Source organism: Puma concolor, chromosome D4 (assembly GCF_028749965.1).
Source record: "Puma concolor isolate L17-30 chromosome D4, mPumCon1.1.hap2, whole genome shotgun sequence".
Lineage (NCBI taxonomy): Eukaryota > Metazoa > Chordata > Mammalia > Carnivora > Felidae > Puma > Puma concolor.
Window position 1 is genome coordinate 88779244 of NC_141679.1, and position 27478 is coordinate 88806721.

Sequence of the window (27478 nt, forward strand, 5' to 3'; positions counted from 1 at the left end):
AGCCTCCACCATGTGAAACACTTCTCCAAACTGCAGTTTCTGTTCTCTGGGTGAAGGTTCCACTCCTCACTTGTTGCGGGGCTAACTCCTTTCGTTCTCCGTTTAGACAGAAGCTTTCCCTGCTCCACGGCCCTTGTGTTTCTCCCACCGCCCAGTACGGGCTCTTGCCCAATAGCCTGGACACCGGAGAGGGCCAGAGCCAACTCCCTCTCCTTCACTGTTGTCTTCCCAGCAGCCAGCAAAGGGCCTGCCTTGTCGCATGCTGAACGACCGGACGGGTTTCTGGTTTGATTGTGCGCCTCGGTCTTGGTGCCTCCCGGCCCGGGCCTGGACCTCCAGGGCGCAGAGCAGCTGTTTCAGGAAGGCAGGTGGTGGGTCGACATGGGAGACGCTCATTACAGCTCCAGGGGAAGGGATGACAAAGCCAAGGGTGGGGGCTGGAAACGAGAAGAAGCAGGCGAGGGGTTCGCGAGAGGCCAGTCCCGGGACACCTCTCGCGCCACGCACAAAGATGGCGACACAGATTTCCCCACTCCCCCGCCAATATGGCCGTCCCGAGGGAGAGGCGGGCCTGCGGGGCGGAAGTGACGCAGCCGGAAGTCCGGCCGCGGCTTCGCGGCCTGGGAGCGCGGTGCAGAGGTTGGCGGACTGTGAGCTGGGCGATGCCACGGGCGGCGGGGCTCGGCCGTGCAGCGGCGCTGGGGCCGCTGCTGGCGGCTCACGTGGTGGCGGCGATCGAGCCCATCAGCGTGGGCATCGCCCTCGGGGCCGCGTCCGCCCTCACCGGCTACCTGTCCTACACGGACCTGTACTGCCGCTTCGCCGAGTGCTGCCGCGAGGAGCAGCGGCTCAACGCGTCCGGTAGGGCGGGTGCGCCCGCGAGGGGCGCGGCGCTCACCCTGAGCTGGGGCGGGAGGGAGGACGGACGGGGCCTCGGTCCGGACTCCCGCCCTGCAAGCCGTGCCTGCTGAGACAGTCTGCAGACCGTGGGGGCTCTGCCTAAGTTCCTTCTTAAGTGCCTCGGATTCCCTGGGAGTACAGAAAGAAGCTGGAAGCAGCGTGCTCAGCGCTTTGCCCCATTAAGTAGTTCTCAGATGTGCAGCGTGTGCAGCGGCTGCCCAGAAAGCCCACGTTTGGCCCCGGGTTTTCTTACACTTCAGCAGGGGTAGCTGGGGAATAGCACGCAGCGCAGTCCAGAGAGGGCTAATCCTTGGATGAACGAACACGTTCAGCTTCCTTATCAGACACTGGAGTGTTAAGCAGGACATCCATCTAGTGCATTTCCTTGGAAGTGGCATCGTGTGGCTCTGCAACCCGAGGCTGTGCTCCGGGCCAGACCTGGGGTTTGGCAGACACCCTGCCGGACCCCTTGCTAATAGGTGCCTCTCGCTTTGGCCAGCTGGGGAAAGCGCTGCTTTTCTGGTGCCTGTTTAATGTATATTTTTCTCTCTGTTCTCCGGCTGGCTCCTGCAGCCCTCAAGCTGGAATTAGAGGAGAAGCTGTTTGGGCAGCATCTGGCCACAGAGGTGATTCTCAAGGCGCTGACTGGCTTCAAGAACAATAAAAACCCCAAGAAACCGCTGACTCTGTCCTTACACGGCTGGGCTGGCACGGGCAAGAATTTTGTCAGCCAAATTGTGGCTGAAAACCTTCACTCAAAAGGCCTGAAGAGTAACTTTGTCCACCTGTTTGTCTCGACTCTGCACTTCCCTCACGAGCAGCACATAAAACTGTACCAGGCAAGAGAATCCTGTTATCCTGTCCCCCGGCCACTCTGGTCGGGGCGACCTTCACTAACTCTGGCCTCTGCTGCCTCTCTTGGCTTTGGAGTAGCCCGGGGTCCCGCTGAGTTAAGGCACACTCGCCCACGGTAACCCTTTGCTGTTGGCCGAGCTCTCCTGCCACTTTTTTTTCCTCATTTGGTTCCAAAATAATACAGTGGGACAGGTGACGTTTATTTACATTAAAAGGTGGAGCCAAGAGAGGCCAGGGGACCTGCTCCTTACAGTCTTTCTGGCCTTGTGGCAAATCAGACCCTTGAACCCAGCTCTCCAGACTCCCACTAGCCACGTTCTGCAGTGACCCAGCATGTTCGGCATTCCCGTCCCAGCCCTTGGTGGAGCGGAGCAGGTCTCAGACGATGTGTTTGGACACGGCTTCATTTAAGTCTCCCCTGTGATGCAGCATATGCATTGAGCACTCTGTGTTTAGCGCTGTAGACTGGAGGGTTCCCTGCCCCAGCTTCTGTTCCCTTTGTGCCTCCCATCCAAATCCTTGGTGTTTCTTTCTTCACACGAAAGCTTCGAAGAACTGAATCCTAAGAGATACTTTTTCTTTTGAGATAACTCTTTCTACATTTAATTTATAAGTTGTCTGGTAGGGTTCTCATTTAAATGAATGTTGTCCTTGTAAAGGTTAATCGTCTTACTGTTAGGTGGGGGCCTACATAAGAAACAGAAACTGATCGGGACAAGGAATTGAAAGTGGGTGTTCGTGAGACAGGGAAGCTTGCCAAAAAGAAAGAATAAGAAGGGATTTTCGTTTTCCAAATCCTTGGATAAAGAGTTGTATCTCTAGGAATCCAGTGATGGGGTGAGGGTGCCTCTGGAGCCTTTCGTGTCTGGGGGTTGAGGGTTTATTGCTTGGGTATCTTTGTTTCAGGAACATGTGCTTTCTGGGGAGCGCCACTGCCTTCGTTCGCCACGTCAGTACGAGGCATTGGTTTGGGGCACTGTGCCAACCTCAGTCCAGTTTCTTGTTCCCCAGTATGTCTGGTGAAATTAACTTGAGGTTTCAGTTCACAGTGAGTGGAAATAATGGGTTAACAGCGAACTGATGACTCTTCATGCCTTTGGCCCCTCTTGTACCTTTAAAAAGTCCTCTCCGGCACGTCATTTGAGTTAGGAAAAAAAAAAAAACAGCTTGGCACCCTAGCACCTATCTGCCAGTTTCGACTTTTCATAGACAAAGTTGTGGAAAAGCTGTTCCCCAGTGAGTGGCGGTTGGGAGGCAGTTTCCAAGAGCTCTTTGTCGAATCCCAGAGAGCTCTGATTTTTCATCGTTCGGAGCCTGAGGAACAGGGTCGCACGTGTGCCTCTCCAGGCACATCCTCTGAGCTTCTGTTTCTTTTATGGCTGGTCCAGGACCAGTTACAGGGATGGATCCGGGGTAACGTGAGTGCGTGTGCCAGCTCCGTGTTCATATTTGACGAGATGGACAAATTGCACCCCGGGGTCATCGACGCGATCAAGCCGTTTCTAGACTACTACGAGCAGGTTGATGGCGTGTCTTACCGGAAGGCCATTTTCATGTTTCTCAGGTGAGCGGGAGGGGATTTCTCGGGGGCACGCAAGCCGTTCTTTCTCCTAGTGCTAGAAGGAGGCCCCGGCAACCATCAGGATTCTGTTGCCGAGGGACAGAGGTGCCTGGCAAAAGTGAATTGGTGACTTCTGTTACTTTGGGGTTGCTACTCAGCATGGCAGTTGCGGGTGGGAGAAAAATGAATGAAATTATTGCTGATAACAGGCAATTTCATTACCTGCACGTGTCTCTGAGGGTAAAAAGTCAGCATGGGGGCGGGGGGGGGGGGGCACCTGGGTGGCTCAGTCGGTTGAGCATCCGAGTTCAGCTCAGGTCATGATCTCGCAGTCTGTGAGTTTGAGCCCCGCATCGGGCTCTGTGCTGACAGCTCGTAGCCTGGAGCCCGCTTCGGATTCTGGGTCTCCCTCGCTCTCTCTGCCCCTCCCTCGCTTGTTCTCCGTCTCTCTCTGTCTCAAGTAAAAAACTTAAAAAAAAAAAAAAAAGTTTAAGCCTCAGAGCATACATGTTGCTTGATTTAGACCCAGAATCTTAACGTGTGATTTTACTCTGCTTTGGCACGTGCAGCAATGCCGGTGGGGACCTCATAACTAAGACCGCCCTTGACTTCTGGCGGGCAGGAAGAAAGAGGGAGGACATCCAGCTGAAGGACCTGGAACCCGTGCTGTCCGTCGGAGTCTTCAACAATAAACACAGTGAGTCCCCCAGGCTCCCCGTGACCCTGCCAGCACAGCCTCCTCTTTCTTCAAGCCTTCCACGAAGCCACCGAATCCGTGAAGTAGGGACTTTTCCTTGGGGCCTCCTGTAATAGAAGCCAGTTAGCAGGGGGTGGCCAACAGGTGCCTCTGTCAGGCTTGTCCCACCTTGATGAGAAGAGAATCTCGACGGGTAAAGACAAGAAGGACGTACCGCGGGTCGGGATAACCACATGGGCCCCGTAGGAGCAGTGAGCTGGGCCAGGTGACAGTGACGGAGACGGGGGGACCCAGCTGTGTCTTGCTTTGCAGGTGGCCTGTGGCGCAGCGGGCTGATAGACAGAAACCTCATCGACTACTTTATCCCCTTCCTCCCCCTGGAGTACAAACACGTGAAGATGTGTGTCCGAGCCGAGATGAGGGCCCGCGGGTCCGCCATAGATGAGGACATTGTCACCAGGGTGGCAGAGGAAATGACGTTTTTCCCCAAAGGCGAGAAAATCTACTCAGACAAGGGCTGTAAGACTGTGCAGTCACGGTTGGATTTTCACTGACCTCTCATCCAGGCGGGGGAAGAGGCCCCCCCGGGAGCTCAGCAAGTGAGGGCCTTGCCCTTCCGGAAGCACTTTGAAGACTCCTTCGGGGTTTGCACATTTGCACCTGTGGACTTTCGGGATCTAGAAGTTTCTAAGAGCTGAGTTTTGAAAAGACGCCGATCTGGTGAGTGCGCCTGTCAGTTTGGACCAGACGGCAATCCAGCTGTCAACTGCGGTGGAAGATGAACTTTTAAAATCCCTCCCCTCACTTACTGACCTTGACGGAAGTGCCTTGCAAACAGCTGTGTGCGTGAGACCTCCCCTTCCCCCCCGCCCCCAGCACCTGTTCCAGGTGCTCTAGAAGCTGCTGCTCTAACTCAAGGAGTCCCAGGGCCCCTGCGCAATTCGGGGAGCTTTTGGTTTGCACCTGCTAAGAGCCTGCTCTGTTCCTTTGCACAGAGAGTGTCCACTGGCTTGAAGTATTTTCAGTTAAAGTCGGTGGCACCCTCGGGCACGGGGTCCGGTGGCGATGTGGGCCTGCACACCGAGCCTTCTCAGCCAGGTGACCGGCCTGCCTGCGGTGCGGGGTCTCCGTCCGAGGCCTCTCCAGCAGACCGGGACAGGTGGCCTCTCAGGCTCCTGGAATTCCTTTGCCGTCATTTGGTATCGACCCCACCTTCCCTGTACCCCCTTCTCCTGAACTAGATTTGTCCCCAACCATATGTCATCACTAGGGTGAGATCAGAACGAGGCCGTGAGTTGTGAATTTGAGGCCTTGGTTCCCGTGGTGAAACGTTTGTCTGTTACAATGTACGCGTGGGCCAATCTGTCACTTTGCTCCAGAGAACCATTTGGAATCCGTGGGACGTGCTCAGGCTCCGTGGACGACACGGGCCACTGAGTGGTCAGCTTGCAGGCTCTGCGTTGCCAAAGAAGCCTTAGGTATCGCACACCAGAAACGCTAGGGTTTTCAAAGATATGTGTATTTTTTATAATGTTTTTACTCGCGAATCTTAGATGATAGAAAAACGTATAGGACATAGCTCATTTTAAAGCATGGGAAAGGACACGAGATGGAATAATTGTCTATTCCTTTATCAGAAACTCTTAGCAAAAACAGTTGCGTTTTTGTTACGAGGTGCGTGGTCAGACATGGTCACGGATGCAGATCAAACAAGGTCAGTGTAAAGCGGCTGGTCCTGGGTGTCATCTGATGACACCCTACATGGCAGCACCAGGCTGGGCTGCCTGGCCGCCGGGAAATAAGGCGGATTCCAGCCAGTGTGAATCGTGCGTGTCATAACTGCAGTGCACCTGCAGACACGTGATAAGAACGACGTGCAGCGAATTTATGTGTACAATTTAGAACGAATGTCTTCATGACCCCGGAGGGCCTTCTGGAGGGTCACGTTTAGCCTTTTAAAAATGCCAAGTTAAGGCTTAACATTTTGAGTACGTGTTCTCGAACTGGAGCCCAGTGACATCTCTTTCCTAGCCCCACAAGCGTCTGGCCAGGCACAGACGGAGATCTTCCCTATTGACAGTGACGCAACTCCCTGGACACGTGTGGGCCACCTTTGGACTGCGGTTACTGATTTGTCACCTGAAGAGGGAGGCCACGGTTGACCATAGCCCAGCCTCCCTCACCCTGTGTAGGATGCAGATGAGGACTTGAATTGACCTACTGAAGAGAAAATAAAGACTAAATTTTATCATGTGACGTGTTATTTGCAGACTTTTTTTTCCCCTAGTTTCTTTGGGAACCCTGAGAAGTTGGAGCTTGGGAGAAAGGCTGTCGGGCGACTCAGGTGTCTCACCACACCCTGGACATACTGGAGGGTAGTCTTTGCATCAGACAGAATTTACCTTAAAGGCTGGTATCTCCAAACAGAGACACTTACGTGGGGTTCGGTGATGGGTTATACGCCCTATTTCCATGGGTAAAATTGCCAAGAACGGCTGGACTTATTCCTAGCAAATATTTTCTCCTGAAATTAACATAGGAAGGAAATTGAGGTGGGGGCGGGGGGGGGGGGGCGGGACGTGACTCCGTGGTGACACTCTGAACTGGAACCAGGCCGGGCTCAGATCAGTAAACCAGAACTGGTAAACAGCGAAACCCCAGTTAAGCTAACCAGGGTCTGCTTGATCGCACTGCACCTGGCCTCCTGTCAGTGAATCGTTAACACCAATCCTCTTTCCAGGACTGAGGACAAGTCAGCTACTTTCTAGAAAGTTCAAACCCTCTTCGTCAACATCCCACCCAGTCCCGTCATCTCTCAGTTGAAGGTGGTCAAGTCCCGAGACTGGATTTCCCGGATCTGGTTTCCAGCCAAGAGTGGTTCCCGCTCCAGCCTGTCCTGCCTCATCTACAAAGAATGAACTTGCCAAATTAAGTCGGGGGACTCCTGTGTTCCCCGAGCCAGGGACTCCCAGGTGCTGGGGCTGCCGGCTTAGAATGATGAGCCCCATCTGGGACTCCTGGGGACAGGACAACAGGCCAGCTTCTGATCCACATCAAGAACCTTCCAACACGTGCAGCCGTCCCTAGGAGGCCTGGATGCCCTTAAAGGGCCTCTGTGCAGGTCAGGTACCTGGAGGCAGAGGAGTCCCGGGGCAGCAGGGGGCCCTCCAGTCCTCTGGGCCTGAGAAAAACGGGCTGGTGAGCACTGCTTGGGCGCCACACCCCACAGGAGCTCCGCCCACCAGCAGGCACACAGGCGCGTTGCAAACACCAAGGTCCGTCTAGCCTCCTGTGCCCTGTGCGCCCGCCTGGTGCCTCAGCTGGGGTTGTGTCTCGAGACTTGAACCCCACGGCTGGGTGTCGGGAGCTCCGTGAACCCCACAACAGTGCGGTCCCCGGTGCAGCTGAGCAAAGAGCCAGAGCCGCACGGATCCAGATTCCCCGCGTGAGCCTTCACTCCAGCCCGCACTGCGCCTCTTAGGTCTCAGTTCGTGGCTGAAGCACCAGTGACCTAGAGCGAGCGAGCGAGCGGGCTTTTGTCTCCTTTAAAGATGCACTCGCGGGGCGCCTGGGTGGCGCAGTCAGTTAAGCGTCCGACTTCAGCCAGGTCACGATCTCGCGGTCCGCGAGTTCGAGCCCCGCGTTGGGCTCTGTGCTGAGAGCTCGGAACCTGGAGCCTGCTTCGGATTCCGTGTCTCCCTCTCTCTGCCTCTCCTCTACTCTGCCTCTCTCTCTCTCTCTCTCTCTCAAAATAAATAAATACGCATTGAAAACAAATTTTTTTAAAAAGAAAGAGGGGCGCCTGGGTGGCGCAGTCGGTTAAGCGTCCGACTTCAGCCAGGTCACGATCTTGCGGTCCGTGAGTTTGAGCCCTGCGTCGGGCTCTGGGCTGATGGCTCAGAGCCCGGAGCCTGTTTCCGATTCTGTGTCTCCCTCTCTCTCTGCCCCTACCCCGTTCATGCTCTGTCTCTCTCTGTCCCAAAAATAAATAAAAACGTTGAAAAAAAAAAAAAATTAAAGATGCACTCGCAAATTACACACCATTTTATTGTAAAATGGTAGCTCTTTGTAGTTACAAGTAAAAATACTGTTCTCAGGATCGGGGTGGGTGGGGGAGGGGGCAGCTACGCTTTCCTAAGAGGTTTTGGGAATTCTCATTGAACAACCAAAACCTGTAACGAGGATGGTGTTTAAAAATATGGCAAAACTTGCCAGACAACATATGGCTCATTGAGGAATGGAAAGCCGGGAGGGGTCTTCCTTTGTAAAGCTGAATGGCAACTGACAAGCTGGAAATATTTTTATTGCAAGGAAACTGTCCCTCGCGAATGTTCACAATGTTACCGAGATCAAAACCCTTGGAAAGGGTCCTTAAGGCTTATCTGTGAGGGGCCTCAGTGGCCCAATTTAAAAAAAAAAAAAAAAAATTATTTTTATTTAAAAAAATAAATTTTTTTAAATTTATTTTTGAGAGAGAGCATGGGCAGGGGACAGGCAGAGACGGGGAGAGAGAATCCCAAGCAGGCTCTGCACTGTCCGTGAGGAGCCTGACGCGGGGCTCAAACTCACGAACTGCGAGATCACGACCTGAGCTAAAATCAAGAGTCGGCCGCTTAATTGAGGCACCCAGGCGCCCCCCCACGTGTGTCCTCTTACACACTTTCCCTGTATCCAAACACATCGTTGCCCCTTGCGATGGTCATCCTGTGACAGATCTGATCACGGCTCCAGCCTTGGTCCCCGGTTCTGCCATCCTGGGGACCATGTGCCAAGGACCCAGCCTTGGGCTTCTTTTCAGTAAAGACATCGATGTCTAGGATATGGTGACGGGAACTTCGAAAAACACGTAAAGCCAATAACATAGAGTCTGAAAAGTTTCTCATAAGGTTAAAAACATTTTAAATAAAGTTACCACATTTTCAGTAAAACTTAGACATCCTTCCTTGAAACAGAAACACTTGAAATTAAAACATGATTTTTTTAAAAATCATGAGCCCTCATACGAGTGGATGGGGAGCTGGCCGCTGCCACCGCCTCGGAAGGCTCTGGGGCTGTTCCGAGGTCCGTGATCTGTAGGGGGTGACGCCCGGAGGCCCCGGTGGATGAAAACTGCTCAGGAAGGTTCCCGTTCGGTCCAGCAGGAAGCATCTACTCTGTCCTCCTCCAGGGCACGGAGCCAAGTGCCGAGTTCCTTCTCCAACTCGAAGCAGTCAGTCGTCGTAGTAGTAATCTAACTTGGTGAACACAGTTTTGCAGCCTTTGTCGGAGAAAACTCTCTCCTCTTTGGGGAAAAATGTCATCTCCTCGGCCACTTTGGTTACAATGTCCTCATCGATTTCAAAGCCTCGGGACTGCATTTCAACTCTGATGCACATTTTTAGGTGTTTGTATTCCAGGGGGAGGAAGGGAACAAAATAATCAATGAGATTTCGGTCAATTAAGCTGCTATGCCAGAAGCCACCTGGGAAAAAGAAAAAGGTGCTGTTCATCCATCGTCCACCTGCCCACCCAGCCATCCGACACACATCCGCCGGGCGTCCAAGGGGTGCCGGACCCGGAGGTGGAGCCTGTGGTCCACGGGGGGGCAGATGTAACCCAGGGGTGTGCCCACGGGCGAGACCGAGCGGTGATGCCTCCACGAAAGCAAAGCAGGGGTGACGTGGCACCTTAGCCTCGGGTTCAGGGGAGGCCTCTCCGATGGGCTGACAGATCTGAAGCGGGAGAGAGGCCCGCCAGCCCAGGGTGCCGGCAACACGCTGAGAGGCAGAGCGGAGCGCGGAGGGACGTGGTTCCCAGGCTGGCAGGGTTTCAGAGAGAGCACAAGGGGAGAGGAGTCCCAGGAGAGGACCAGCCACTCCCCTACTTGGGGAACTTGGGACTCACTGGACTTGCAGCGGCTGGATCGACCACAGGACAGAAACCTACCACCACTGCCCGCACGTCCAGACCACACGGCGCATCTGGGGACCGAGAACTGGAACCCTCAGAGCGATACAGTGTGAAGACGGTGCCCTGTTGCGGCCGCAGGGCACAGACTTTGCTGTGTGTTTTCACCCAGGGCGAGTGCGGGGCCTGCACCCGCCCTGTGACCCACGCACGTCCCCTCCTGGACTCCCGGGAGGGCCCAGCACCCACGCACCCCCTCCTGACCATGCGGCACCCGCGGGGTCACACCCCGCACTCCTCCAAGTGACCCGTTTCCCTTCCACTTTGCCGCTGAACTCTGGTGCCTCAATCCTGGTCTGTGACGCCAATTCCAACGTGTGGGCTTTTTTCCCACACCCCCAAGCAATTCTCCAACACGGGCTGGGGAGCTACAATTTCAGCTCAATACGGGAACCTAACTCACGAACAGCCAGATGGAAGAGACGGGGAATGCAGAAGGGACTGGAAGCTTCCAGGCCCCTCCCAGATCTCCATGTGTTCACCCTGGAAGCTCTCCGAACCCCAACCTGCCAGGTTTTTATGGAGGCTTCACTACATGGGCACAACTGATTAATTCACCGGCTGCTGGCAACCGATTCCACCTCCAGCCCCTGCCCCCTCTGGTTCCCCGGCATCAGGGGGTGGGACTGAAAGTTCCAACCCTCCAGTCACATGGTTGGTTCCCCTGGAAGCCAGCCCCGTGCCCTTTAGATGCTTCCCAAAAGTCCCCTCATTAACGCAAACTCAGATGTGGTTGACCGGGGTTTGTTATGAATATCAAGACACCTTTATTACTCAGGAAATTCCAAGTGTTTTCAGGAGATCTGGGCCAGAAGCAGAGACGAAGGCCAAATACGTGTTTCTCATCGTAACGCCCAGAGCCACACCGGACTGTATGCTTTCCTTTCCCAGCAGTGCTTTGCACACGACTGGTGCTCAGGAAAGACCTCGGTGCCTGGATGGGGTGGAGTCTGGCCGTGGGAAAGAACAAAACCAATGGCCGAGCAGGGTGGGACAGCTCATTTCCTGAAAGCCCTCTCTGCGGCCAGGCAAGCTCCGGGTCCCCGGGAGAGCCCAGAGCCAGCAGACAGGGCCAGTGCCCTCAGCGGTTCACGGCCCCACAAGCCAGCAACCGGACGATTTCAGATAGTGCCGGGGGGGTGGTGCTGTGAGCACCGAGATGGGGCGAGTGAGCACGGAGGACAGGCTACTCTGCCACTGTGGGCTGACGAGGCCGGGCTGAGGAGGTGACGTCTGGGCGGAGCCCGGACTAGAACCTGACCACAGCCAGAGCGTTCTGGTGGAACAATGACCTCAGTCTCTTTCCAAACCACCTACGGACCACTCCCCAGTGGGTCCCCTCAGCCTGAGCGCCCCGCTGGAACCCCACTGGACCGGCCAGCCATCGGCTCCGCATCTCCGCAGGGGCGCCCCTGCTAACTGTCCACGCCCATCTCCCTCCCGGCCCCACAAACCTGCGACTCCCCGGCCTGTCCCCCTAAGGGGCACGACCACCCGTCTCATTGCTCAAGCCGGACCCTTGACTTGGGGCTCTCTCATTCCCACACCAATCCTTTGGGAAATCTTATTCCACCTTCTGAGGGTTTCGACGTTCAACACACATCCTAATCACAGCATGTCACCCCACCCGGCTCACTGCTAGCACGCGGGTCCAGGCCACAGCTCCCGCCTGGGGTCCCTGCCCCCACTGCCTTTAGTCTATGCTGCACCCAGTGGCCAGCGTGGTCCTGATAAACTAAGTCTGGTCATGTCACCGCTCAAAACACTCCAGCAGCTCCCTCCTCCACTGGGAGTCAAACCCAAGGCCTGCCCGTTGCCCCCCCCACCCCCGGCCTTTCGTGACCAGCACCCCCAGTGCCAAGACTTGCCTCTTATCCGACCCCCTTTTCTCCCTTATTCACCCTGGACTGCCACAGTGACCCTGGGCACACCCCCACCTCAGTGCCCTGGTGGGTGCTGTTCCCTCTGATGGAATGCTGTTCCCTGTAGTGCCCACATGGCTCACTCTCGCAGTCCTCGGGTCAGCTCACATGTCACCCTCAGTGAGCCGTCCTTGACCACCCTATTAAAACCACCACCCATCCTCATTCCAGCACCCCCAAGCCCTCTTTATGGACTTAACTTTTTACCTATTGGCGATGGAAAGGAAGCTACATCTCTGCCTCTATACAGGTAACAGATATCCCATCATCTGACACATTTCCTGGTGTATTATCACTAGGATATAAAACTCCATGAGGATGAGGATTTGCTTTTGTTCGCTGTTGCGTCCCCAGTTCTGGGACCAGTGCCTGCCACCTCGTAGGAGCTCAGTATTTGCTGAATGAATGAATGAATGAATGAATGAGTTCAGCCATCTCCCTGAGGCCACAGTCAGTAAATGGCTGAGCTAGGTCCGCCTCATCCTGAAGCTTATACTCGGGGACCCTTTGTGACCTCCCGCAATGTGGGTTCTAGGCGACTGGCCTCATCTTGCTGAAGCACTTAGGCTAAGGCATCTGCTGCGTGTGCTCATAATGTTTGGCTCACCAGAGAACCAGTTAATATGTTACAAAATATCCTGTCTTCCATCAGTAATATTCCAGCTACACAAATGGCCATGAACACCCCATACTGTCCCAAGTATCTCTGCAGCAGTATCGATTTCTTGTTTCAAAGAACTTCTGCTCTCTAAGCTCAAGAAGGAACCTGAACAGAGCAGGCTCAAATGGTAATAGTCTACCGGCATGGCTCACAGGTTACCCGGTGAGTCATTCTGCATCATGGGGACTTCCCACCTCTGAGGGTTCAAGGTCAAAGGTGTGTGAGGTCACTGGAGAAGCCGTGAACTTGGTAGCGAAAAGATGAGGCTCTGCAATCAGAGCCACTGAGCAGGCTGTGCGCCTTGGGCAAGCGGCTCTCTTTTGAGCCTGTTTCCTCATCTATAAAATGAGGAGGATGACAGTTTCTACCCCACGAGGTCACCGTGAAGATAAAGGAAATGGGCAGGTGGAGTAGAACGCGGGCCCACCCGCTATTCGGCCGTTATGCTCGTGCACAGAACCTCAGAGTTCTGGAGCAACACACAGAAAGAGGGACCGGACCAGTCCTCTCTTTTGGAGGCGCCCACAGCGGCCTTCCCTGCTCAACCACCTGCTTTTCTTCTACAAAGGAAAAGGATTAAACTAAAGAAAACCGGGAACCAATCTTTAAGACCTCGAAGATCAAGAATGTCCCTCTTTCTTTAAAAGAGCACTTGGCAAACGGGAGAGTGTATGAGAGTCCCCTGGAGGTTAACACGGCCTCCGCTCAGAAATCCTGACTCGGAAGGTCTGGGGAAGGGACTGAGAATTTGCATTTCGAGCCAGCTCCCAGGCGACGGTGAGGCTGACAATCTAAGACTTCGGGACGCAGGGTCACGCACGGGAGGGGTCAGTACCGGCTGGCCTGGCCGTACTTACTGTTCTTGTTGTTGAAGGCTGACACAGACAAGGCCGGTTCCATGTCTTTGAGCTTGATCTCTTCCCTCTGCTTTCCGCTTCTCCAGAAATCTAAAGCCACGTCTGTGATCCTTTCTGCCCCCGCATTGCTGCAACAGAATTCCCGTGAGTGAGGACTGGGTTCTATCCCGGAGCCCACGGACTCGGGGCCGGAGTGCTTCAATCGTGTCCCAGCCCTGGCCTTACCTGAGAAATATGAAGATGGCTTTCTGGTAGGAGACCCCATCCACGTGGTCATAATAGTCGAGGAAAGGCTTGATGGCATCTATGAGGCCAGCGTGCATCTTATCCATTTCATCGAATATGAAGATGGACCTTGCACAGGTGCTCACGTTGCCACGAATCCACAACTGTAACTGATCCTGAATTACAGAGGGGAGAAGCCAAGGCGAAGTTCTCAGCAGGTGCAACGGAAAACAACCGGCATGAGCCTTAGTGCTACGACGGCCGCACTTACAGAGCGTTTACTGTGTGCTCGGCACTGTGCTCAGAACTTTACACACACAAGCTCTTTGCTTCCTCCCCACACCTCCGTGCAGTGGGCACGATCATACCCGTTTCACAGATCGGGAAACTGAGGCATACAGCTTCGTCATCTCGCCCAAGATTATAAAATTAGGATGTGGGAGAGCTGGGATCTGAACTGTGCCCTGCCTGGTTCCAAAGCCCCAGGTTGGTTAGAATTCCTGTGCTGTGAGAGATCATGACGATGCTGTGTCATTGAGTTGCTGGTCTCTGTCATTAAAATGGCGGTGTTAGGGGCGCCTGGGTGGCTCAGTTGGCTAGGCGCCTGACTCTCGAGTTTGGACCAGGTCGTGAGTTCGAGCCCCGTGTCGGGCTCTGTGCTGACCGCTCAGAGCCTGGAGCCTGCTTCGGATTCTGTGTCTCCCTCTCTCTCTGCCCCTCTCCCGCTCACGCCCCGCTTCTCTCAAAAATAAACAAACATTAAAAAAAAGAAGAAGAAGAAGGCAGAGACCAAGTGACCTGTTCTGACCATCAGTCCTAAGACTAGGTGCTTCCTTTCCCCAGTGGGGACGGTAAGGAACACGGGCTCCTTTAAGCGACGCAGCAGAACTCCAGAGCATACGCTCTGGGATGAGCACGGGGAGGTAACACTCTTGAGTTTCTGGAACAATGCCTAGGAGGTTTCGCAAATAAATCTGCCTAAACAGAAACATTCCGTAAGAGCACAGATACTTCTTTCAATCCTAAGCAATAAAGGAAAAACAAAAAACAAAAAACCCTATGAATCAGAAATCTGAGCTATGATTCTATGTAGTGCTTTCCTACACAGAGCCCCAGGTGAATAGGAGGAGGAATTAGTTGTTTTCTGAGGAGGACTCTGCAAGTTACAACATACGTCTTGACTGCTTCGGATTTTGGATTTTGCTTGGCTACTGTGTTCCGTGCATCCTTACCTAACCTACGCGGTAATTCTGCTCTCATAGGTATGGACCAGCCTCTATTTACAGAGGAGGAACCAGAGCAGAGGTGAAGTGACTTGCGTGAGGCAAGTGACTGTTTTAACCAGGAGGTACTCAGGGCTTTTAGGCTCCAACAGCCAAGGTTTTTCCACTCTGCTACTCCAATTTATAGGCAACGACACAGGACACATACTGAGCACTCGCTAAGGGGCAGACACTGCTCTAAGCACTATTCACATAACGTTTCATTGCCATCTCCCCAAACCCATCAAAGCAGCTACTACTGCAATCTCCATTTTACAGCTGAGGGCATTAAGGCACAGAGAAGTCAAGTAACCTGCCCCAAGTCACACAGCTATTAAGTGGTGGAACCTGCCTGCTAGCTATGAGCACCCATCCATCGCACAATCTGTCTGGAATGTTCCTAGTTTTAGCACTGCAAGGCTCACGTGCCAGGATCCCCTGGAGCGCTGGAGACCCTGACGTTCAGCCAAGCAGAAGGGAAAACGTGTTCGTTCACAGGCGCGAGGGCTAAATATCTGCCTCGCTCACCTTGCAGGTTTGTGACACGCGTTAAAAAGGCAAGAGTTGGGGCGCCTGGGTGGCTCAGTCGGTTAAGCGGCGGACTTCGGCTCAGGTCATGATCTCGCGGTCCGTGAGTTCGAGCCCCGGATCGGGCTCTGTGCTGACCGCTCAGAGCCTGGAGCCTGTTTCAGATTCTGTGTCTCCCTCTCTCTCTGCCCCTCCCCCGTTCATGCTGTCTCTCTCTGTCTCAAAAATAAATAAACATTAAAAAAAAAAAAAAGACAAGAGTGGACATGTATCTGAAAGGCTCGTGTGGCAGGCGGCATGTTACAAACTCGACAGAGCTCAGGGATTTCTCACAACCACGCCTTACAGAGAAGAACCTGGGTCTCAGCTCAGGGGACAGTCCCGAGACTACACAGCTGGCAGGTGGGAGAGTTAGGACTCACATCTAGGCGTGTCTGTTGCCAAAGTCCAGGCTGTTTACCAGCGAGTTAAACCGTAAAAGCAGTTTGCGACACTTTAGCTAAACCGCCTTAGGCCTTTCTGGAAACATTTCCTCTTTTACGACCTGAGTTAGACGCGATGATCTTTAGCTTGGATTTGATCACGTCCATCTCTAAAATCACCCGACTCCCCTTACTAAAATAAGTAGCATGCTGAGCCTGTTTTCACCAGCAACCGTCACAAAGCTCTGACGGTATTAACTGCTCCACCTCAAACTCCCCCGAACGTCCACACCTTTCAGAGGGGAACAGGCGCAGGCAGCCGTCTTCCCGGCTCATTCATTCCAACACGCAATTCCCGCGTTCCACCCCACAGCCAAGAAACCCCGGAAACCCAGCATCATCCGGGAAGGATTCCAAAATTCCGCTCTTGCCTTATACAGGGTGATGTTGGAGGCGTGTGGGAAGTGCAGTGTGGCCACAAACAGGTGGACATAGTCACTGTTCAGACCACCCTCGTAAATATTCTCCGCGATGATCTTGCTGACGAAATTTTTGCCGGTGCCCGTCCACCCGTGGAGAGAGAGCGTGAGAGGTTTCTTCGGCTTCGGGTTGCTTATGAAGCCAGACACCGCATTTAGGATGACTTTCTTTGCAAGATGCTGTCCAAAGAGCTTGCTGTCCAGATCCTTCTGCAGCGCTGGGAAAAACAAAGCGTGACGGTCAGGGACGGGGTGTCCGTGTGTCTGGCGAAATCTAGCCCAGGGTTACAGGCGCCCGTGAAAGCCAGCAAGGCCAGCTCAGCTCTCGGAGCACCTTGTGAAACGCGGAGGTACGTCAGCACCGGGCCCCCGGGGGTGGCCGGGGAGGGGGGGAGGGCGGGAGGGCTCGAGGCCCTCCCCCTGTTAGCCCTGCCCGTTCCCTGCGCCCCTCACCCCAGCTCTGCCCCTCCCCGGGCGACGCCCGGCCGGAAAGGGCTGCTGATCGGCAGCCCGAGCTCCCACCACCCCTCCAGGAAGGAGCGAAACTCTCGGCGGAGGAAGCGGCGCGGGCCGCAGCTCGCCTGCTCGGCTCTCCGACCAACCCCGGTCCGTCGTGGTCGTGGTCGTGGTCGTGGCCGGGAGCCCGGCGCCACCCCGCCCGGGCCGCTCCGGCTTCGGGTCCCGGCCCCGCCCCCCGTCCTACCCTCCCTGCTGAGGCTCCGCTTCTGGCCGCAGCACTCCGCGAAGAGGCAATAGAGGCGCGGGTAAATGTAGCCGGTGAGGACGCCGGCCAGGGCCAGTCCCAGGCTGATGGGCTCCACCGCCCGCACCGCCAGAGGCGCCAGCAGCAGCAGGCCCAGCGCGGCCCGGCCCAGCTTCATACCCGGACCCGCGCCGCCCGCGCGTTCTCGCGCCTGCCCCGGACCCGCGCCGCTGCCAGACCGCGCTTCCGGTTCCTCCGGGGCGCGGCCGCCATCTTTGTGCGGGGCGGGTCTCGTCGCGCCGCTGTGGCTACCATCTTTGTGAGGGGCGGGGCGCTTTCTTGCTTCCGGGAGGTGAGAGATGGAGGCCGCTGGAGTCCATGAAAAAAAAAAAATTGGGGGGGCGGTGGGGAATAATTTTAGATCTACAGAAAAATTGAGAAGATAGTACAGGGAGGTCCTATATATCCTCCCACATAACTTCCCGTATTAACATATTAATGTGTTAACATTTGTTAAGATTAGCGAACCTGTATTGATACAACTAAAGCGTTTCCTTAGTTTTTACCTAATGCCCTGTATCTGATCTAGGATCCTGTCCCAAGATACCACGTTATATTTAGTTTTCATGTCTCCTTAGGCTCCTCTCGGCTAAGACTGTTTCTCAAGCTCTCCTTGGTTTTGACGACCTTGACAGTTTGGGGGAGTACTTGGTCAAATCTTTCAGAGGATGGCCCACTATTGGAATTTGATGTTTTTCTTTTGATTAGACGGTGGTTATGAGCGTTGAGGAGGAAACGTTACATGGGTAGAGTGATACTTTTATGGCATCATATGAAGGATACATACTATCAACATGATGACTAAGGATTCTTCCACTCATTCACTCATTCATTCATAGGGTTGCGGATTGCCAATGTGTTGGGTTATGGACTAGACCCTGGGAATTCAAGGGAAAACAAAAACAAAAACAAGGCATAGGTGATTCCTGCCTTCACTACCATTCATTTTAGTGGAGGGAAAAAAATAGAAATGAAAAACGATCTCCCTTTTACAGATGAGAAAACAGGCTCCGAGAGAAAGAGATTGTCGAAGGATATAACAGGCTCGGGGCCTGAAGGATATAAGCAGGGCTGAGCTTGGACTCCAAAGGCAAACTCCTCTAGCTGCAACACCTACAATGAGTCAGCCCAGAAGTCAACCCACCTGCCCTTTTCTCATCTCAACATGTGTCAGTGCCTCAGGAAAATGACAGCATGGAGGCACTGTACCCCAGAGCTGGCAGGTTGAAGCCTACTTTTGTTTTTTTTTGAGAGAGAGAGAGAGAGAGAGAGAGAGAGAGAGAGTCAGAGAGAGTCAGTCCCAAGCAGGCTCCACGTTCAGTGCCGAGCCCGACACAGGGCTCGATCCCATTACCTTGGGATCACAACCCGAGCCGAAACCAAGAGTCGGGTGCCGAACCGACTGAGCCCCCCCAGGCGCCCCTACATCTTTAAACTAAATGAGACAGTCTCTCTTAGTAACTTGAGTTTTGCATTTGCGCTGCCCAACCCGCAGGCTCTCGACACATTACCTAGGGTTGGTATAAGGAGACCCAGTACGAATAGTATGGTTGGATTCATTTCATATTTAATACTTAAGTGCTGGGGCGCCTGGGTGGCGCAGTCGGTTAAGCGTCCGACTTCAGCCAGGTCACGATCTCGCGGTCCGTGAGTTCGAGCCCCGCGTCGGGCTCTGGGCTGATGGCTCGGAGCCTGGAGCCTGTTTCCGATTCTGTGTCTCCCTCTCTCTCTGCCCCTCCCCCGTTCGTGCTCTGTCTCTCTCTGTCCCAAAAATAAAATAAAAAACGTTGAAAAAAAAATGTTAAAAAAAAAAAATAATAATAATACTTAAGTGCTGAAAGTGATAGAAATTTTTTTTCTTTCTTAATGAAAAGAAACCGGTAACTTTGTAAAAGTCAGAAAATACCAGTGTCCCTTTGATCCCATCCTAGACTTTTCTGCTGTGAGTTGGACCCACTACACACGGTGAAGGGCGCGTTCCTGACCTCCAGGAACTTGAAAGCACAAGACACGATTGCGTATATATTATAATAATAGCACAAGCGAAAGGGTGTTCTCTTGCTTCGAACACCGCTGTTTCTTCCCGACCCAGGGCAAATATTCAGAGAAAGTCAATAGATTTACGAACAAGATTTTATAATGCTCACACAAGAATGAAGTTTGCCCCCAAACAGGAAAACTCCACATTGTCTTGTTTCAAAGGTCACAAACGCAGTGCCCAGAAAATCAAGCAGCTAAGTGGCAGGACCAGTGGAGATCAGTTTGGGGAACTGTCTGGTAGCAAATAAACTTGTGTCCACCTCTGTCTGGGAAGCCGTCTGTCAAGGGGTTAGGGAGGGGACAGTGCTGTTTATGTCCATCCTGCACTTCTCCCTTTTGCTACCCTTAGTAGCGTCTGTTCATCTTCTTGAACTTCTCATAGTGATAGTCATCGGTAGCCTTCTCGTTAGCAGGACGCTTGCGGTTAGGAGGGGACCCTGAGAAGGAAAAGAGCAGAAGCTGTTGGCTGTGCTGGAATCAACCGACAGGTTTTTAGCTCTGCTTAGGCTAGGACCACGCCTGCCTCATTCCCCACAGAAGCCACAGGGCCTACCCTGGTGAATAGGAACATAGTAGGGCCTCAGTAAAGACTGGTTACTGAGTGAGTGAAATAAACACAGATGACGGTACGGTGGGGGGTATGCTGACATCAGCATGGGACCAGGTGACAACAGGTGTTCTATTTCAGGGAGAGTTTGATTAGGTACAAGGCCTGGTGCTAAATACTTTTAGATACGGCTTATTTATTTTTTTAATGTTTATTTATTTTTGAGACAGAGAGAGACAGAGTGTGAGCAGGGGAGGGGCAGAGAGACAGGGACACACAGAATCTGAAGCAGGCTCCAGGCTCTGAGCTGTCAGTACAGAGCCCGACGCGGGGCTCGAACCCACGAACCGCGAGATCATGACCTGAGCCAAAGTCAGACGCTTAACCAGCTGAGCCACCCAGGCGCCCCTAGATATGCCTTTTTTTTAACCCTCATGGCAATTCAAACGGGGACATATTGCCATCACCGTTCAGAGAGCTTAGATGGTCTTCCTCAAGGTCACTCGGAAAGTGAAGGTAGGTTGAGAGTTGAACCCAAGTCTGGTGACTCCAAAGTCCTTGCTTACTATGTGGGAATAACACAAAAGTCTTTGGGAATTAATGACTATGCACCCAAGACGGTATAGAAAATAATTTCTCAAGTAAGAAGGAAGAAAAAGCGGGGCGCCTGGTTGGCTCCATCAGTGGAGTGAGTGATTCTTGATCTGGTTGTGAATTCAAGCCCCATGATGAGTGTAGAGATTACTTAAAATCTTTAAAAAAAAAGAGGGGGGTTCCTGGGTGGCTTAGTCGGTGAAGCGCCTGACTTTGGCTCAGGTCATGATCTCACCGTCTGTGAGTTCGAGCCCCACGTCGGGCTCTGTGCTGACGGCTCAAAGCCTGGAGCCTGCTTCGGAGTCTGTGTCCCCCTCTCTCTCTGCCCCTCCCCCGCTCGCGCTCTGTCTCTGTCTCAAAAATAAATAAAAATATTAAAAAAGAAAAAAAAAAGAGGAAGGAAGGAAGAAAAAGCAAACAGCCTGGATTTTCAGAAGCCTCAGCAAATTTAGCATTTCCTTAGGCTCACCCCATTGGTACGAAAAAGAAGACCCTTGGAGGGAAAGGGGCGCAGCTGGATGCTGCTAGTGGAGGGGGAGGGACAAATCCACACCCCACTTCTAGAGGCGCGTTGGCGACTTCTTGGCATGTAGCCGAAGGACATGATGTAGGCAAAAAGGGTCAGCCCGACAGTGATTAAATGGGGGAAAATAAGAAACCACGTAAGCGTCCAACTAGAGGGAACCGGAGTAGCTCCATGCCACGGAACACGAGATGGCCACTGAAAGGGAAAATACATATTTACTGTCCCAGAGAGCCGTGCAGGGGCCCACTACTGGGTGAAAAACGAGGAGACCCTATGAAGTATGTGTGCGGCATATGGTTCTGTATGCATCAATGTAGTTTTTACGTTTATTTGTATTTTTCAGAGAGAGTGTGAGTGGGGAAGGGGCAGACAGAGAAAGAGGCACAGAATCCACAGCGGGCTCCAGGCCCTGAGCTGTCAGCACAGAGCCCGACGTGGGGCTGCAACTCACAAACAGCGAGATCATGACCTAGGCTGAAGTCGGATGCCTAACCGACGGAACCACCCAGGCCCCCCTACGTCAATATTTTTTTAAAGTCTGGAAGGCGACACATAAAAATGTTAACGGCGCTCACCTTTGGCGAAATTATGAGTAACTTTGAGTTTAGTTTTGCTTATTGAAATATGCTAAGTTTTTGAGTTTCTATTACATTTGATATTTAACAGCCCAGTGAATCGTCAGAGCAACCCCTAACAGTAGGTTTTGTTACTATCCCCATTTACAAATGAGCAAACCGAGGCTTGGCAAGGGGAAGGGAAAGGAATGTGGAGTGGAACCCAGATGCCCTGGCCCCAGAGCCCAAGCCCCACCCCTGCAGAGTCCACCCCGCCTCCAGGGGCTTGATGACTGCTCCGGGCAGCCCTGGGGCCTCCGCTGTACTTACGCTCAGGCTCTGGCTTCTCCGTGTCACCCACTCTCAAGGGTCGTGCTTTGGGCTCTTCTTTGTTTCTCCGAATGGGGGCGTTGAGCTCCTCGTGATAAACTGGATCGAAAGAGACCAGGGGACACGTCAGACAAAATACGGGAACTTGGGGGGCGGGGGGGGGGGGGGGCAAGCCAACGGGACAGGGCTGCTTGCCCAGAGCAGCTTACATCGGTTGTGCTGCACGTAATTCACGGCCATGTTGGTGGGCACGAAAGACGTCTCGCTGTCTTTCTTCTTGTTCTGCTGCTCTGCCAGCAGACGGGCCTTGGCATCCTCCGTGGAAATGATATTTTTTATTTTTGCGCTGTGGGGAGAAGGGAGCCACGCCACGTATTCAGTCCTCCCGCCTTTGGTTCTCAGACAGAACTGCCAGTCAGGCTGGAAACGCACCGGTGCATGAAGAAATCACCCTCTGGAGCACAGGGCTCCGCAGTTTCCCAGCTCGTGTGTTCTCACGGCTGTCGAAGATGCATTATCTATCTATTGTCTTTTTTTTCTTTTTAATGCTTATTTTGAGGGAGAGAGAGTGCATGCGAGTGGGGGAGCGGGGGAGAGACAGACACTCCCAAGCGGGCTCCACACTGTCAGCAGAGTCCGACATGGGGCTCGATCCTACGACCCTGGGATTAGGACCTGAGCTAAAATCAAGAGTTGGGATGCTTAACCGACTGAGCCACCCAGGCGCCCCTTACTGTCCTCTTCTGATCAAGGGGAAACTGAGCCCCAGAGAAGGAAAGAAAACTACCTAAGGCTCGAAGCTAGTTCCAGAAAAGAGGCGAGGATCCAGAAGCCTCCCAACTTTCTCTTACGCCCAAAGAGGATTCTGACTGTCATATTTCTTCCATGACAATCCTGTTTTAGAGCAGGTGTTTTGCAAAAATGAAAAGGAGGCTCATGGGATGGGTAAGCCTTTAACATGGCTCCTGCTAGAAGAGAACAGAGGACTACAAGGGCCTGAGCAGAACAGCCGAAGAGCTGTGAACAAAGACCATGTAAAAATAAACGCTTGCACACAAATAATCCTTACGTTGTATACCTGAAACCAGCATGATGTTATGTGTTTCTTAATTATATCTCAACAAACAAAACACCACGCTTTTGCTTTCGGGAGACCTTCTCTAGCATCTCCCTAGCAACGCTGACCTATCCTTCGGACGCTCTGGGCACAAGCATCTCCGCCTACCCGAGAAAATAGAGTTATTTGTGGGTTTCCAAGGAGACGGGTAAGAAACAGTCCCCTTAGCCGGAAAGCAGAGCGCTCTTCCGTGGGCCCCGGGCAGGAGAGAGGCTAGATCGGGGTCTGAAACGTACTCGATGCCTAGGTCCACCTCGGGGATGCCGCTTAGCATCTGGTTGGAAAGCATCTCTTCGGTCTTCTTGGCTGAGGAGACACGGATGTTTTCCGGAAGTTCGTACAGACAGTCCTCTGCATTCTTTGGCTTGACTTTCTGTTCCTCGTGTTCCACGATCCCTTTCCTCTTCTTGAGCTCTGTCTCAATGTACTTCATCCTGAAATGAGAAACCCACAGGCCTCAGGGAGAGGCGGGAAGCTCACAAAACCTCTCTTTAAAATGAGTGGTCCCCAGCACTGGCCCACAGAGCAGTGATGGCCCAGGAGTGTTCATCAGTCCGTGAAAAAATGAGAAACGTGAAAATTAACTCGAGTTTTTTTCACCACGCAGAACTTTTTTTTGACTTTAAAGCACCAACCTCTGTGGTGAGATTGTGTCCTCCCAATCTATTGCTGTTAATAGATGTTAAGGTTCGCTGAAAACAGAATGCAACGGTCGACGGTGGTCATTTGGTTAACAGTCTCGTCAGTGAAAAGGTGGGCAAGTGCAGTGTTTTATTCCTACAAATTTAGGGGAAAACTATTACTAGTCGGGGCATCTAAAATCCCAAGAACCGGGGCGCCTGGGTGGCGCAGTCGGTTAAGCGTCCGACTTCAGCCAGGTCACGATCTCGCGGTCCGTGAGTTCGAGCCCCGCGTCGGGCTCTGGGCTGATGGCTCAGAGCCTGGAGCCTGTTTCCGATTCTGTGTCTCCCTCTCTCTCTGCCCCTCCCCCGTTCATGCTCTGTCTCTCTCTGTCCCAAAAATAAATAAACGTTGAAAAAAAAAAAAAATTTAAAATCCCAAGAACCATCATTTCAAAGCATGTTTAGGATTTTTTTTTCCTCAAAGTTCACGAGCCTGGGAGGTGGAGTGACAGGGGCCAACTCTGCCTTGGCCTTTGGATGATTCTAGAAATGTCATCTGTGACTAGATATCTCGGGACTGTAGCTGGCTGGATCCAGCGCCTCATCGCTCACAGCCAGGCTGATACCCACATGTCGGCATCCTCGTCCCTTCGGTTGGTTTCCGCAGAGAACGATGTCCCCAGGTGGAGATCTTCCTCCTCGCTGATCCTGGAGGGAGGGGCAAAGAAGTGGAACCTTTGAGTCACATGTCGGTGAGGCCAAGTCTGATATTATACAAGTAAAACCCACACACCCAAGCCCATCCTGCTTGTGGTTGTGGAAAAAAACACACGTGATATGTAAACAGAAGAAATATAAGCAAGCAAAATGTTGGAGATTCCTCTCGGGAATGACTAGATACTTTTACACTAGTTGAATGTATTATTTTATAATTGTGTTCTTATGTGTTTTTTTTTTTTTTTTAACGTTTACCATTTATTTTTGAGAGAGAGACAGAGCATGTGTTTCTTAAAAAACAAAAACAACATTTCCACTTGGGTCTGAAACACACTACACAATGCACCTTTTCCGAAGGAGAGTACCCACAGCACTCTAAGCGAAAGAGTTAAAGGACTCTTTTAAAGAGTTCTGGCTTTCATTTTTATTAATATATTTTTTTTAATGCTTGTTTATCTTTGAGAGTGAGAGAGAGACAGAGAGACAAAGCGTGAGCAAGGGAGGGGCAGAGGGAGAGAGAAACAGAACTTGAACCAGGCTCCAGGCTCTGAGCCATCAGTACAGAGCCCGATGCGGGGCTCGAACTCACGAACTGCAAGTTAGAGGCTTCACCTACTGAGCCACCCAGGCACCCCATTGCTTTCATTTATTTTTAAACTACAAAGCATGAAGGATACTTCAGAATGCCCCATGAGAGCTGCTGTTGTGGGCCCCAGCTCTCTGGAGGCACACAGACCCAGGCAGGGGCTATAGGTTACTTTGTATCTCAATGAGTCCCCCACTTACTTGTCTTTGCCCCTTTCCTTCAGTTTTTTCATGTCCACCATACCGCCTGTCTTCATCTGAAAGGGGTCATCCTGCAGAAAGCAAACACAGCTGTGAGGAAGCATCTGTATAATTGGCAGTGGTCTTTTTTTTTTTTTTTTTTTGGTAATTTCTTTTAATTAAAAAAAATTTTTTTAATGTTTATTTAAAAAAAAAAACTTTATGTTTACTTATTTTTGAGAGAGACGTAGACAGAGTGTGAGTGGGGGAGGATTAGAGAGAGAGGGAGACTCAGAATCTGAAGCAGGCTCCAGGCCCTGAGCTGTCAGCACAGAGCCTGACGTGGGGCTTGAACCCATGAACCGTGAGATCATGACCTGAGCCGACGCTGGACACTTAACCAACTGAGCCACCCGGGCACCCCCCCCACCTTTCTTTAAAAAAGAAAACACAGGGGCGCCTGGGTGGCGCAGTCGGTTAAGTGTCCGACTTCAGCCAGGTCACGATCTCGCGGTCCGTGAGTTCGAGCCCCGCGTCAGGCTCTGGGCTGATGGCTCGGAGCCTGGAGCCTGTTTCCGATTCTGTGTCTCCCTCTCTCTCTGCCCCTCCCCCGTTCATGCTCTGTCTCTCTCTGTCCCAAAAATAAATAAACACGTTGAAAAAAAAAATTAAAAAAAAAAAAAAAAAAAAAAAGAAAACACAGTCACCTACTGGAGAGCAGCCACAGCTTTCCATTCCCAAGGAGGACCCCACAACTCACCACGAGGGTGGTCTCTTCTTGTACCTTCTCTCCTACCAGCAGGGCCACAGCACTGAGCAGAAAGAAAAGGAAGAGTGAGACAGAGACAGAGACAGCGAGAAATGGCACAATTCAGACACGAGGCAGAACACTTAGAAAGTCTGTAGGTTGCAACATTAGAGCAAAGGCAAGATCTGAGGAGTGGGCACCAAAGCCACCTGGCAAAGCCTACAAGGATAAAACAGTTTAAAAATAAAGCACTCTAGATGCTGGGTCAGGGGGTAGGGTGAAGTGGTAGGCGTCCCTACAAAGCCATTTGGCATTACCTGGGCTTGGAAGTCTCATTTCTAAGATTTTGACTTCCGGGAAAAGGAAGCTAAAGACAAATGTAGAAAAATACTATTGCACCCGTATTTGGTGATGAAGATTTACAAATGACCTACAACCCCTAAGTAAGGGATTAGTTAAATTTTTTTTAATTTTTTTTTAACGTTTTATTTATTTTTGAGACAGTGAGAGAGCATGAACAGGGGAGGGTCAAAGAGAGGGAGACACAGAATCTGAAATAGGCTCCAGGCTCTGAGCTGTCAGCACAGAGCCCGACGCAGGGCTCGAACTCACGGACCGAGAGATCATGACCTGAGCCGAAGTTGCTTAACCGACCGAGCCACCCAGGCGCCCCAGGATTAGTTAAATTATGGCATATACACGCAGTGGAATACCATGCAGCCACTAAAAAGGTTTTTGGGGAAAATAATCCATAATGTCAATGCCCAAAACGTGATGAGCTGAAAACAGCACGGAATAAGAGTACTTGCAATCTCCAAAAAAGAGAGACACTGGACAGAACATTACATGTTAACGCTGGTTACCTGTAGATGGGAGAATTACGGGTGCTGCTTACTTTTTCGATTATACTTCAAAAGTTTTTTCCAAACTTAACAATTCGTGTGCATTTTGCAATCAGGTGCAATAAAAACACGAACTGATAGCCTGTTTTTGCACCTCTGGAGCAAACCTCAAGACCACACGGCTCGGGCCATCTCCTGGGTAAACGTCTGCGAAGAACACTGGACTCCTTTCAGGGCAATGTTAGGCGTACAGTGTGTCAAGAGAAGGGGCTATGTCTGAAGAGATAGTTGTGGTGGCGACTCAGGCGGGGACATGTGTCTGTCATCCCCGCCTTCTCTTCCCGCGGAGCCCCTGCGATACCCACCTCACCCCATTGGGCCTCTTCCTCAAGTTCTGCACCTCGCGGGTCTCCTCCAGTTTTAATCTGCAAAGAGGCAACGCACAGTCTGAGACACCCTCCGCGGAACTCAGACTCAAAAGGCACCTTCGACCGGCATCCCTGTCCAACTGCTGAGCCACAGGCACAATGATCCAGAAGGCAACCCTGCGCTTAGACCCATTGCAATCAGACCCACCGCGCATCCTGGGGGAATCTCTCGCTACTGTGCGGCCTTGCGGCGGCGGCCTCAGCCCTAGGAGCCTCAGTTTTTTGTTCTGCAGAAAGGGACAACAACCTCGGCTCACAGTCAACGAGGAGCCTGGCCGGTGATGAGTATCACAAACCGCTGTCTCTTCCGGCCCCTTGGAAGCCCCACCCCAAACGCACCGAACCTCCTCTGAGTCCTGCTCATCTTCCTCCGACTCCGAATCGGCCCGGCGCCGGCGGAAACTCTTCCCGGTGACCGGCATGGTCTTGCCGGCCCCGCGGTCCAGCCGCCGCGCCCCTGTGCCGTGGCCCGGGTTGCTTCCGGCGCGCAGCAGTGAGGTCAGAGCGCGGAGCGCCGGCACCGCCCTGCCCCGCCCCAAACCCTTCTGGCCCCGCCCCCGGCCCGCACT

At 52.6% G+C, this 27478-nt stretch overlaps 3 protein-coding genes and 2 long non-coding RNA genes across 7 annotated transcripts; 2 read left to right on the top strand and 3 right to left on the bottom strand.

The window, feature by feature from the left end:
- Window positions 1-599: 599 nt before the first annotated feature.
- On the top strand, window positions 600-6269 carry TOR1B (torsin family 1 member B). 2 transcript variants are annotated; one of them, XR_015243133.1, is made up of 6 exons: window positions 600-861; window positions 1474-1739; window positions 3144-3319; window positions 3886-4013; window positions 4326-4733; window positions 6045-6269. XR_015243133.1 is itself a non-coding variant. In XM_025913570.2 (5 exons), exons 1-5 carry the CDS (start codon window positions 663-665, stop codon window positions 4565-4567), a joined length of 1011 nt encoding a protein of 336 aa, XP_025769355.2. In that variant the 5' UTR covers window positions 600-662; the 3' UTR covers window positions 4568-6269. The 2 variants fall into 2 exon arrangements, 1 of the variants encoding a protein (XP_025769355.2); XM_025913570.2 differs by having other exon boundaries at window positions 4326-6269.
- On the bottom strand, window positions 5514-8408 carry LOC147575095 (uncharacterized). The gene is made up of 2 exons (XR_015243135.1): window positions 8051-8408; window positions 5514-7581 (listed from the first exon to the last, which is right to left on the bottom strand). It is a non-coding gene; the product is annotated as an uncharacterized LOC147575095 (long non-coding RNA).
- A 480-nt stretch (window positions 8409-8888) lies between these two features.
- TOR1A (torsin family 1 member A) lies at window positions 8889-17261 on the bottom strand. Its single transcript, XM_025927194.2, has 5 exons — window positions 17019-17261; window positions 16268-16533; window positions 13625-13800; window positions 13400-13527; window positions 8889-9474 (listed from the first exon to the last, which is right to left on the bottom strand). Exons 1-5 carry the CDS (start codon window positions 17194-17196, stop codon window positions 9224-9226), a joined length of 999 nt encoding a protein of 332 aa, XP_025782979.1. The 5' UTR covers window positions 17197-17261; the 3' UTR covers window positions 8889-9223.
- On the top strand, window positions 16528-22757 carry LOC147575096 (uncharacterized). The gene is made up of 2 exons (XR_015243132.1): window positions 16528-16665; window positions 21129-22757. It is a non-coding gene; the product is annotated as an uncharacterized LOC147575096 (long non-coding RNA).
- CD4H9orf78 (chromosome D4 C9orf78 homolog) lies at window positions 19194-27408 on the bottom strand. 2 transcript variants are annotated; one of them, XM_086684254.1, is made up of 9 exons: window positions 27249-27408; window positions 26847-26906; window positions 25652-25703; window positions 24913-24983; window positions 24040-24117; window positions 23023-23220; window positions 21879-22015; window positions 21670-21768; window positions 19194-19555 (listed from the first exon to the last, which is right to left on the bottom strand). In XM_086684254.1, exons 1-9 carry the CDS (start codon window positions 27329-27331, stop codon window positions 19464-19466), a joined length of 870 nt encoding a protein of 289 aa, XP_086540380.1. In that variant the 5' UTR covers window positions 27332-27408; the 3' UTR covers window positions 19194-19463. The 2 variants fall into 2 exon arrangements, with proteins under 2 accessions (XP_086540380.1, XP_086540381.1); XM_086684255.1 differs by lacking the exons at window positions 26847-26906; window positions 27249-27408 and having other exon boundaries at window positions 25603-25689.
- Window positions 27409-27478: the final 70 nt, after the last annotated feature.